This window comes from Gopherus flavomarginatus, chromosome 3, assembly GCF_025201925.1.
Source record: "Gopherus flavomarginatus isolate rGopFla2 chromosome 3, rGopFla2.mat.asm, whole genome shotgun sequence".
In the NCBI taxonomy this organism is placed as follows: Eukaryota; Metazoa; Chordata; order Testudines; family Testudinidae; genus Gopherus; species Gopherus flavomarginatus.
Genome location: NC_066619.1, coordinates 186,977,656 through 186,990,492, shown reverse-complemented (window position 1 = coordinate 186,990,492; position 12,837 = coordinate 186,977,656). Strand labels below are relative to the sequence as shown.

General features: G+C 42.6%; 2 protein-coding genes across 9 annotated transcripts in view; both read right to left on the bottom strand.

The window, feature by feature from the left end:
• The window catches only part of HSPA4L (heat shock protein family A (Hsp70) member 4 like), a 653,707-nt gene that overhangs the window by 142,217 nt on the left and 498,653 nt on the right, over window positions 1-12,837 (bottom strand). The window lies entirely within an intron of this gene.
• INTU (inturned planar cell polarity protein) overlaps window positions 1-12,837 on the bottom strand; it is a 117,900-nt gene that overhangs the window by 39,273 nt on the left and 65,790 nt on the right. For all 6 annotated transcript variants that reach the window (XM_050946283.1, XM_050946282.1, XM_050946287.1 and 3 more), the window contains 3 exons: window positions 11,514-11,603; window positions 7,536-7,613; window positions 5,694-5,883 (listed from right to left, as the gene is read on the bottom strand). In XM_050946283.1, the coding sequence (XP_050802240.1) occupies window positions 5,694-5,883; window positions 7,536-7,613; window positions 11,514-11,603 (358 nt within the window). The remainder of the gene's footprint in view (window positions 1-5,693; window positions 5,884-7,535; window positions 7,614-11,513; window positions 11,604-12,837) is intronic.

The window sequence follows — 12,837 nt, the reverse complement described above, 5'->3', positions numbered from 1 at the left end:
GCTGGCCAAAGTCCCGAGCCTCACCAGGAGCCCTGGGGTGGCTGAAGCCCATCATGCCTCCCCTCCCCGGACCTAACCCACCCAGGGGAAAAGCTTCTGTGACCTAAAAGATGCTTTTGATATGCTCCATGCAGGTTCCGCGGCAGCCAGGGCATGGGGCATAATAAAACAAAAACTTCACCGCCAAACCCCACAACCAAGGCTCCGGGTGCTGCGGCAGCGCCAGGGAAGGCAAAGCCTCCCCTGGCCTATTATACCCACCACCCATATCACTAGCCATGAGAGGCCCTCTGTTTATAAGTAATATATTCTATTGATGCCTTTTTTCTCTGCTTGTTAAATTTAACCCTGTCCCCTGCCCACATCTGTAGAATCACAAGGCACAGTAGTGAATGTCTTCCAGCAGAAGCATTGCAGTCTGCATTGCATAGATGCTAGAACTAGAGGTACTACTGCACCCCTTCTTGAAGTGGTTTCTATCATATACAGACTTTAGTTTAATTCAATGGCTCTCAGCACCTCCACTATACAAGTTGTTCCACTGCACAGCTACACTGACTTGCTAAGGTAACAGGGGAAAAAAGTAGAACATAGCCATGATCTTGGGCCTCTGCTCCACGCAGAAACTAACAAGAATTCCTGGCGTTATGATTCTTAAAGCCACTGAGACTGATTCCCAGCAGGTAGTACAACATATCTCCCATACCGTGAAAGTACATGGATCTCTTACCATCAGCTTCTTTTGAGTGAATATATAGAAGTACAGCCAAATCAAGCTTTACAACTCCATGAGGTAACTAGGTGGGTGAGCACAGATCTGTAATTAAATACCTTCACGGGAGAAGACTGATAAAGGATTTTTTTTTCCAAATATGTAGGCAACATATAGTCAAGCTCATTACTGTAGCAGGGAAAAGTGTACAGGGTTGGAAGTCAGAATACCTGTGTTCCATACCCAACTTTGCCACTTAGTTGCTATATAACCATTGGGCATTCACTTAACCTCTCTCTGTTTCCATGTTCCCACTTACAGATTGGGTACAATCATGCTTACCCATCTTTCAAAAAACACTTTGAAGTCTGTGGAAGAAGAGAGGCATGTGCAAAATATTTTATTATTTAATATCTTCACAATACTTCCCCAAGCTGATTAGCAACACAACCATTTTATCCAGATTAATTTTAAACCATCTGTTTTAGCCTACAGGATGCCGGCAAAGTGCATTAGAGGGGTGTGATTTGTAAAGTGCTCTAACTGACCCATGTAGACTCTGTTGGCACATTCTAAAATGTGTCAACAGGAAAATTAGAGTGCAGCATGTTAGTGTGTGTTACAAATCACACCCTTCTGGCATGCTTAGATAAGGCCATAGAGTCAAAAGCTCTGAAGAGGAGCAGATACTAAGAAAAACCTTTGAAGAAGGCAGAAAGAAGCAGCTATTGAGCCAGTAGAGTGAAGTACCTTGCATTGGAGCTAAAACATAATTAGAAAAAAACAATATAAACTCTAAAGGAAGGAAAAATAGGAAGCATTATCAAAAACACCGACCTAGCCTAAGAAGAAGGAAAAAAAAAGATGTCCATGGGCCATAGAATTAGGACTTTTCTGTAACACCAATAAGCCACATTTAGGGTATGTCTACATTGCAATGTAAGCCTGGGCTCAGACTCAGACTCAAGACTTAAACCTCTTCTGTCAACACACAAATCTCTCAGACTCAGGCTTGCACTGAGGGTTCTGGGGCCTCACAGAGGTAGAGGGTCTGAGCCAAAGTCCAGCCAGTACCCCAGGTTCAAGCCCTACTGTTTTGCAGTGTGGATGCAGCCACATTGGACTTGGGCCCTGGGAGTCTGCCATTGCTGTCCCAATAATCCCACGAGATGGTGTTCTTTGTCCTTTCTATCCCACTTCCTATTCCAAGAAATGCAGACAACTCGCCTTTGCTCAACTGCAGCTCAGTGTTTAGGCACTTCCATTTTATTCTGGAAGCTGAGCTGCAAACATTTTGAAGTCTGTGAAAGAAGAGAGGCATGTGCAAAACATTTTATTATTTATTATCCTCAGAATGCCGCTCTATGCCAACTAGCAACACAATCATTTTATCCAGATTAATTTTAAACTGACTGTTTTAGGGTTTGTCTGAACCTTTTCCTGAGTTTGCAACGGCCACCGACCAGAAGTCCTTTGCCAAGCAGGCGGCTTCCTGGTTGAGGGAGCATAGTCAGGTTTTGGTGACTCTCTGGTGGGAGATGAGCAAAACATTTGATATTAGTAAGAGTGCAGTGAATGATTATGCCTACTAGCAAATAGTAGAGGCCCCCACACACCGAGCACTGGAAATTTACCAGACTAGTGACCGGTGCAGAGAGCAATTAAGTGGCTCAAGATAGAAAGCTGCAAAGCCAGGGACCAGAATTGCATTTCTGGGAATTTGTCATCATCTTGCCAGTTTTACAAGGACTTTGGCAGTGCTGGGTACTGCATTTCACATGGAGCCAACAGTGGTGTATGATGACCTAGTCAGCTCTGCTGGTGACCTGCTGACCCCAGAATCTAGCATGGGAAGAGACAGGAGCCAACGGCAAGAGCCAGATGAGGCCATCAAAGTGACTCTGGTGATGAAACTGGTCCTTGAGGAGGCTTTGCTGCAGGAACAGCTAGCTGCAGTACATCCTGGGGCCATACTTGAAGGAACTTTCTGATGGCTCACTGGAAGAGCAATGCACCGTGGAACTGGAAGCAGAAAAGGAAGAGGCAGAAGTTCCCCATGATCTGGTAAGTTTTGTCTCAGTTTTTGAGTTTATTAATATAGTTATAGTTACAGCACAATTTTTAGCAAGGAGATTCCGGTTTGTTAAAAATAAGAACCTTATATTGCCTTCCCTGTTAGTATGGTGCTCCGTACCTACTCAATGGTGTAATAAGCCACCTGCAAACAGTCAACTGGGGGAGGGAGGGAGGTTGAAATGTAGTCCATTTATAACTATACAGTAGTCCATTACAGTAGTCCATGTGGTTGATGTGTGATGAAACTGTTTGTCTGAAATACACCTGGGGGTTTGAATGCAGTCCAGCAATGTGCCAGAATTGGGGGTTTGGGGAGGGGGGATGAGGAAGGCATTGAAAAATTCTCAACCTAGGACCAGCAATCAGTGTAGACACTTAAGCTCTGGGTTCTCAAACCCAAAGTTTGCTGATTCAAGTTCCACTAATCCTGGGCTTTCTTTAGTGCTTTGTCAAAGAACTTCTTGGGGCTGCCCTTCAGAACAGGAACACAGCAGTGTCTGGCCACAGCTACTGACATTCATTTGACAGAATATGCCTTATCAGGACCTTAGGGTTGTAGGCCTGATAGATAGCAGCTATGGAAGATTAAGTCCAACAATCACAGTGCATATTACATTTATATATTACATTATATAAAATCAATGGATATGTCAGTCAAGAAAATCCAAACGTACACAGCACATAAAGATCAAAACATATTGTAGTACTGCCTGTGATGGGCTACTTAGACTTCTGTAAGGCATTTGACTTAATATTACATAACATTTTGATTAAAAAAAAATAGTATGATATAAAATTAACGGGGCACACCTAAAATGGATTTAAAGCTGGCTAGCTGATAGGTCTCAACATATAATTGCAAATGGAAAATTATCATTGAGTGTTTACTTGTGGATTCCCGCAGGAATCTGTTCTTGGCCCTATGCTATTTACATTTTTATCAATGACCTGGAAGAAAACATAAAATCATCATTGATAAAGTTTGCAGATGACAACAAAACAGGGGAATGGTAAATAATGAAGATGACAAGTTACTAAAGCGCAGCGATCTGGATTGTTTGCTAAACTGGGAGCCAGCAAACAATATGCAGTTTATCATAGCTAAATGTAAATGTTTGCATCTAGGAACAAAGATTGTAGGCCATATTTACAGGATGGGAGACTCTATCCTGGGAAACAGTGACTTTGAAAAAGATTTGGAGGTTGTGATGGATAATCAGCTGAACATGAGCTCCCAATGTGATGTTGTGGCCAAAAGGGCTAATGTGAACCTTGGATGCATATAGAAGAAAATCTCAAGCAGAAGTAGAGAAATTATTTTACCTCTGTATTTGGCACTAGTGCCTCTGCTGCTGGAATGCTGTGTCCAGTTTTGGTACCCACAATTCAATAAGGATGTTGATAAATTGGAAAGGGTCAGAGAAGAGCCACAAGAATGATTAAAGGATTAGAAAATTGAATTTATAGGACCTCAATCTGTTTAGCTTTAACACAGAGAAGATTAAGGGGTGACTTCATTATAGTCTATAAGTACCTACCTGGGAAACAAATAATTTAATAATGGGCTTTTCAATCTAAAAGAGAAAGGTATAACATGATCCATTGACTGGAAGTTGAAGCTAGACAAATTTAAACTTGAAATAAATCGTGCATTTTTAACAGCGAGAGTAATTAACCATTGGAACAACTGATCTAAGGCTGTGGTGGATTCTCTATCACTAACAATTTTTAAATCAAGATCAGATGTTTTTCTAAAAGATATTCTTTAGGAATTATTTTGGGGAAGTTCTATGGCCTGTGCTATGCAGGAGATCAGACTAGATGATCACAATGTTTCCTTCTAGCCTTGGAATCTACAAAACCAAATGAAGATGAAGAAGAAAAAGATGGAAAGCGGTAGCATGATTAAGGACCATACTACAGAACCTGCGTATCCACAAAGGCGAGACAATGCTGTATTATAAAACGGTTGTATCTCTGCTGTATGTAACACCTTGCTCCAGCACAGTGGATTCTGCAGTGCAGACAGGAGGCAAGCCACAGAAAAGGTGTTGGTAGGGCTTATGGAAATAGATTAAGGTTTAGTAATTGGCTTCTTTTTCTTTACATGATTTTCCTTCAGTTTTGGGGGAATTTCCAATATCCCGCATTTAAGTCTTTCAGTTCATTTCAGGAAGAAGAGGTTTAGGTGCAAGACTCCAAGCTCTCTCTGCTATACAGAATATTTCACCTTTTCTCTTCAAACCCTCCACCACCTTGCAGTTTAGTGCAGAAAACCAAACATCCTTTCGGTGTAGCTCTCGGCTCCTGCCTGAATCTGGGGGGAATTAGATACAGAAAAATGATGCATTGAAGCTGCACTAGTTTGTTGCCACACAAATGTCATGTGGCCATACCTCCAGATTCTATAGCAGCTGGCTGCAACTCTCCTGCAACGCAAGCTGCTCAAATAAAAATATGACATTAAAGATTAGAAGACTGCCTACTGGAAAAATATTTAAATGGTCAGAACGAAACAGACATGTACCATCAATTGTTTTTTCTATTATATTTGCTACACATTGAAGATGTTTTTTTAAACAAGGTCTTAACTCCTTTTTAGTTCATCTTCTCTTCCTACCTGATTCTTGAGTGAAGACACTAAGTTGTGTTTACAGCAGCATGCAGTTGCTTATGGAAATATATGTGGGGTTCCAAATTCAGCATTATTGCTCCATAGAAGGATCTGGTAGAAAGAAAAGATTGCCTGGGATAGGGGAAGCTCTTGTTTAAATTACACCTTAGAAATAACAGCAAAAGCTACCTTGGAAAGAAACAGAAAATGGTGTGGTAAGTAAACTGCTTTTGTCAAATGTTTACCCTGTCATGTAAAAGTCCTTCTTAAGAGATTTGTAAAGGAGATTACCTTGATTTCTTGTGGCAGCGTTAGCCAGCGTACCCCTGGGAGATTGTCTAAAAACAATGCACTGCAGCTATCATAGTGCTGAGCACTGGGGCTGGCATTCGAGTTGAGTCTGGCAGGCTGAATTGCTTGCTGGAAGAACAGGTTGAAAAAATGATCCAAGCGGGAAATGTTTTCCACCTGGCAAAAAGCACTGAACAAACATGAACTAGAAGTTAAAATAACATTTCAAGACTGGTACCTTGTTTGTATAATCCTCTATGCTATAGTAGATGCTCTAAAGCAGGATACTCCATTTGGATTAAAACAAAAAAACAAAAACTCCGCCCCCCCCGCCCCCCACACTCGGTGTTAAACAACAGAAAACACAGGGTTGTTACCCAGAATAAAGATACGTTTGCTAGGAAAACAACTGGTACTTTGTAATACCAATAGTTCTGCAGTTTACCTCTTACAGCAAATTGCAGATTTTGAAATAAGGCTCTAAATGACATTCATCTCTTTGGTGGCCTGGATGACTCTACCTGCTCCTTTTCTTTAGGACATTTAATGACTTTTTAACATACCTGCCATTGTTGACTATTGTTTAATTGATGTCAACCAAAATAATTTTAAATAAAGATTATACTATAGCATGTTCTTCATATTACCTTCAGAAAATGAGAATAAAATTCAACTATTCCAAATGTCTCCTAAAGTTGTACCAAAATAAATTGATTTGTCCATCTTATTCAGTGTTTGATTCTTTTCTGAGATATACTGACAGCTGTGTACATGCATCTGAAAATTGCCAATGTATAAGAGGTGGTATGTGCATACTTATTACAGTAAACGTGAGCCCAGATGTCATTTGTTCTAGGCAGAATAACTCGATAACATTTTTTTTTTGCTATTAAACATAGGAATAGAAATAACTATTATGATTTTCATACTGAAATTATACTAACATTGTCCCTTGTCATTATTATTGAAAATTGCAGTAGCACTCCAAATATGCTAGGTGATTTCTGAACACAGAGGAAGACAGTCCCTCCCTCAAATAAAGTTAAAAACTATGGATTGTACATTTTAGTAAAAATCTAATAATCTGATCCACCTAAAAGTCTACAAGAATAGGTCTCAGTGGCTTCAATGGACCTTCTGACATGCCTAAAGTTAAGGACACAAGTAAGTTTTTGCATGATCAGGACCAAAGCGATTTAAAAAATAAATAATAATAATAAAAAAAACACACCTCTACCCTGATATAACGTGGTCCTCAGGAGCCAAAAAAATCTCACCGCTTTATGGGTGAGACCACGTTATATCGGGTTCGGTCTAGTACAGCACAGCGTACTGGCAAGAGCCGGTACGCTGCGCCAGACTGGACTGGACTCCCCTGTGGTGATTTAAAGGGCCTGGTGCTCCAGCTGCTGCGGGGAGCCCTGGACCCTTTAAATCACCGCCAGAGCTCCAGCAGCCAGGCTCGGGCAGTGATTTAAGGGGCCCGGGGCTCCACACAAATTCGGATATAACATGGCAAAGCAGCAGGGCTCAAGTGGTGCTTTAAAGGGCCCAGGGCTCCCTGCTGCTTTACCATGTTATATCTGAATTAGTGTTATATCGGGTGGCGGTCTATTGGGGTAGAGGTGTGCTGCTTATCAAAGAAGGTTAAAAGAATTTTATTAGTGTAAGGCTGGAACAAAAACAGACAACAATATACAGACATCAGGCTTCCAGTGCTATAGAATCCAGTGCAAAGACACGTAAATACAAAAAAGCAAAACACTTGGTATAGAAGCTTGCTCTGTCTGAGAGTTAGCCTCAAAATTAGTTAATAAAAACATATCCTTTGGAAGCACTTACCTGTCCAAAGAACCATACATAAATTTTAAGGTTCTGACAACATCTGTAATCATGTTCCTTAGCTGAGAAAGAGGCACACTAGCAAAACAAAACAAAATAAAAAAACAAACACTTTAAACTGCGCTTACAATATGATGAAATGCATCATGGATAAAGAGGGTGAATTTCTTTATTGCTGCTGGCCTCACTGATTCACAATGTTCTAAACACACAAAATTAGAACAGCCTGTCTCCACTTCATAGAAACTAAGAATGGACTAGCTCTATTAGGTCATTCCATGTATTTCACTGCTGATGCAATGTTCTTGACAGTACATTTTCTAGTGTCTTGTCTGGTCTAGTTTTAAAAACCCCAAGAGACTGAGCTTCTATCACTTCCTTTTAGAAAATACTCCAACACTTCTCAGCAACTATTTAATAGCAAAGTGCTGTACTGAGATCCCTTATTTTTTGACAATTCATTTTACAAAATATACCCCAAACTATTTTACTAGTTTAGTCAGATGTGTTATAAGAAGTAAAAAAAAAAAAATACAATTGTCAAAAGGAAAGGCATATTTGAATCAAGTTTATCTGCTTACTAACTTGCAAAGTTCAGTCCTTTATAGTAAGTAGTGTTGATAAGCAGGGTCCTACAATAACAGTAAAACTCAGCATTTCATTGAGTTTGTAAAACAATTATGCCTCAGAACATTCCTGTCAGATAGGACTTCCTCTTCCCCTGCGGGGTCTGCTCCGGGAGCAGGGTCAGATCCACCTCTGAGAACTTCTCCTGGTTGCAGGAAGTTCTGTGGCTGCTGGCTGGGACAGACTCTGACCCTGGTGGGAGACTGCAGCCCCAACTGTCACCTCCCTCCCCAACACATGGAGAGGCTGTGGCCCCAGCTGTCAGCCCCTGACCTGGGTGGAGAGGCTGCGATCCAAACTATCACCCCTCCATGCAATGCACAGAGGCTGTGGCTTGAGCTGTCACCCCTTCCCTGCGTGGAGAGATTATGGCTCAAGCTGATACTCCCCCTTGCGGAGAAGCTGCAGCTCGAGCTGTCACCCCCCACTGCAGAGAGGCTGCAGACCAGAGTCGCCCAGAGGATTCAGGGGGCCTCGGGCAAAGTGGGGGAGCTGCGGCACTTGTACTTACCAGCAGCAGTCCAGTCTTTGGTGGCATTTCGGCAGCGGGGGGCCCTTCAGTGGCTCCGTGTCTTTGGCAGCACTGAAGGGTCTACCACCGCCGAAATGGCACTGAAGACCTGGACTGCTGTCGGGCCAGGGCTTGAGGGTCCCCTGCGGGGCCCGGGGCAAATTGCCCCACTCCCCTCTACCCTCCCGCCGCCCTGCTGCAGACCAGGCTGTTAGTCCCCGATCCAGGCTGGAAGCTGACGGGAAAACATGGACGTATGGTAACCCACCTTCCCATACTCTGTGACCTTCACTTCTGTGCAGCTGCTGGTGGTGGCACTGAGTTTAAAGTTTGGCGCCTAGCCAGCAGCTGCTGCTCTCTGGCTGCCCAGCTCTGAAGGCAGCGCCCTTGCCAGCAGCAGCACAGAAGTAAGGGTGGCAATCCCACAATTCCCTACAATAACCTTACTATTCCCGCAAAACCTTCTTTTGGGTCAGGACCCTCATGATTACAATAGTGTGAAATTTCAGATGTAAACATCTGAAACTGTGAAACAGACTATTTTAAAAATCCTATGACTGTGAAATTGACCAAAATGGACTGTGAATTTGGTAGGGCCCTGCACATACACTGCATACTGTGACAAAGCTCTGTCCTTGTCTCCGTGGGTCCCGCACTTCCTGGCAGATTTCACTAGCCTCAAAGCCTCACTGTGACCCTCCACGTAGCCCTTTTCTCTCTAGAGTCAAGGGTCACAGCTTACTGAGCCATTTTCATCATAAGCCAGCAAGGGAGGTGAGGAGAAGCTAATCTCCCTTGCACAGTCTCTGTTGTCTCCCAGTCTCTGTGATTAATTTGAGAGTAGGGAAGGGGGGAGCCCAGGTCTGCCCTCTACTCCGTGCTCCAGCCCAGGGACCCTAATAGTATCAGCTATAGTAGTTGATATTTTGGGAACTCGATGCATAGAATTCCCTGGGCTACTTTCCACAGCAGCCCCAGCTCCTTAATATCTACTTCACCCTTACCGGAGGGCCTCCTTCCTTGTGCCTGAGATGGTTTGTACTGCTCAGTTCCTCCAACAGTGCAGCTTCCTCCTACAGCTCCTGACACTCATGCACACCTGACTAACTGGGAGGCTTTTAACTAGGTTCAGCCAGCCCCTGACTGGCATCAAGTGTATCAATCAACCCACTGTCTTCCCTGCCTTCTGAAAAGATCTTTATTAGCCGCAGGTGTCTTAATTGACCTGGAGCAGCTGCCATTTGCTTATCCTGGTAGCAAGAATTTGTTTAGCCTGTGGCTAATATATCTGTCTCCCACAACTTTACTATAGCCATCCGGCCTTGCTCCGTCACAATACTTAAATAGTAACATACAGTGACTCTTCACTTAACATTGTAGTTATGTTCCTGAAAAATGCGACTAAGCAAAACGCTGTTAAGTGAATCCAGTTTCCCCATGAGAATTAATGTAAATGAAGGGGTTAGGTTCCAGGAAATGTTTTTTCACCAGACAAAAGAACATGCACACAGTATGTTTTAAACAAAGAATTTAATACTGGTACACAGTGATGATGATTGTGAAGCTTGGTTGAGGTGGAGGAGTCAGAGGGTGGGATATTTCCCAGGGAATGCCTTACTGCTAAATGATGAACTAGCAATTGGCTGAGCCCTCGAGGGTTAACTCTCACACTCTACAAGGCAGCAGGAATGGAGGGCGGGGAGCCAGCATCACAGACTGGGACAGAGACACGTGTGTGTGTGTGTGTGTGTGTGTGTGGCATTTCCCATTGAGTACATTGCTTTGTTAATTAGATCAGCTTGCTGAGACTGCAGTGGCTGACAGCAAGCTCCCTCCATCCTGAGCCCCGTCTTGTGTCCCCCCCTTCTCTGTGGAAGATGCGGTGAGTGAGGTGCAGGAGCAGGGGGGCGGGGAGGGGGACACCCTGACATTATCCCTACCTCTTTCTCCCCTGTCCCTGCACACAGCAAGCAGGAGTCTTGGGGAGCTGCTCCAAGGCAAAGGGTAGGAGCAGCATATGGCAGTGGGGAGAGGGACAGCTGAAATTGCTAGCCTGCTGGGCAGCTGCTGCACAGGGAACTTAGGGGAGTGGGGAGCTGATGGGGGGCTGCCAGTCCACCTTGGTTCCAAACCCCCACCAGCTAGCTGCAATGGGCTGCTCTTACTGCAAGCAGTGGACAAAGCAGGCAGCTGCCAAACAGCGTTAGAAGGGAGCATTACATAACTTTAAATGAGCCTGTTCCCTAATTGATCAGCAACGTAACAATGAAACAACGTTAACCGGGACGACTTTAAGTGAGACGTTACTGTACAATACTTTTCCTTTAAGTGACTTATTTATGGTCACACAGAGATCAGTGGTAGAACAGAGAAAAAGAACTTGGGAGTTCCTGCCTCCCTGACCACGCACTGACTATTACTGTTATTTGTATGGCAGTAGTACCTACAGACCCCAAATCAGGATTGCAGCCCCGTTGTGCTAAACTCTGTATATTCAGATAAAGAATAGAGTCCCTGCTGCAATGAGATTACAATCCAAATCAGATACATCACATTAACTATAATTTTCCACACAAATAGCAGTTTTTTGTTCAGGGGATTTAAAGTATTCATAAAAGTCACTATTTTTTTCAGTGACAAACTAGTTCTGTCAAGTTCTTGGCAGTGATTTTCCATGCACCGAAAGCTGAATAATTCCTACATAGACGCAGAGTTACCAGCCATACAACTGAAAATATAGCTCTATACATATATTAAATTGACATAAGAGTTACTATTCCCAGGTCTTAGCACATTTCAAACATCTTCTAAAAAATAAACATGCTATGCTTAACACTCACCTTTCTGCAGGAAGGCCAATCACAAGCAACTTGTCAGATTCTTTCCAATAAACCACCTGAACCAGTTTCCCACATAAAAAAAGGGATGAGCTAGAAAAATAAAGCCAGAAGAAAATGTTTACTTAGGCTTTATGAAGGGTCATCATTTATTCTGAATGTTAATATATAAAGCTTCATGCTCACTTAAATACTGAGTATCCAGCTGGGTTATACAATTGCATTTACAGTTCTGGAATTTGAAGCGCATACTCTAAGTTATTTGTAAGGTAATCATCTACTGCACAGTAGATTTTTTAAACAAATTGGTAGGGATAATGGGAAAAACATAACAATAAGATCTATTTCTTAACATTTCCACAAACGGTTACCAAAAAGCCTACTAGATAGCTTTCCTTTTTTTCTAAATACAGCAGAATACTGGAACACACTAAAGAAAAGGCAAAGAAAAAAATTTCTGGAGAGTGCAAACAAATTTGAAATATTGTCCAGTTTTAAATTCAGACGTATTTATATCAATGATTTTTTCAAAACACACCCAGCTTAGTCTAGTGGGCACTGGGGACAGTCAAAATTCTCTACTATGTGGGAGCTCCAAAAGGCTCTGTCCCTTCTCAGGCTAGAAAAATGCCTTCTGGAGCTACAAGGACAATAGCCACTGAACTACCCTTTAACAGCTTTCCTCTGGTCCTTGCCTCCTCATTGCCTCTTCCCGATTTCTTTGGAATGGCTATTGATAAGAGGGATGCTAGCTTTGCACTGCTAAACTGGGCCAGGAATAGACCACCAGATCTGGCACCAGAAGCATAAATATCTGAAGAAAATGTGTAACTGCACAGTAACATGCAGAGCATGCTGTTAATAGTAATGAGCTTATAGACAAGCAGCACTTCACATCCAACATATCTTACACATTACTATATAAACTGTAACTTTGTATGAGCTGTATGTACAGGGATTGGTTCTTCAACCACTGAAATGCAGTCATTTGTATTTAGTGGTAAAAGCAGTACTATTGTACATACAAGAGTTTCAGATAAGAAATACAGAATACTTTTTCCAGTGGAAACTACAGGGAGAATTTAGCCAGGCCAAGTATAATGACCAAGACACCAGGGTTAAAGCCCCTATTGTTATAAAATGGGCCTTGGGACAAACTACCACAAATGGCGAGGACTTGCTTTATGTTCCAACCAAAAGACTCCTGAAGTAACTCCATGCCCCATGTGGGAACCAAGTACTACGTCAGAGAGATGAATGCCATTATCTCTTTCTGAGCAATTAAGGTGTTCTTTAGAGGTCTTTCACTTAGCTTACAAAATTAACA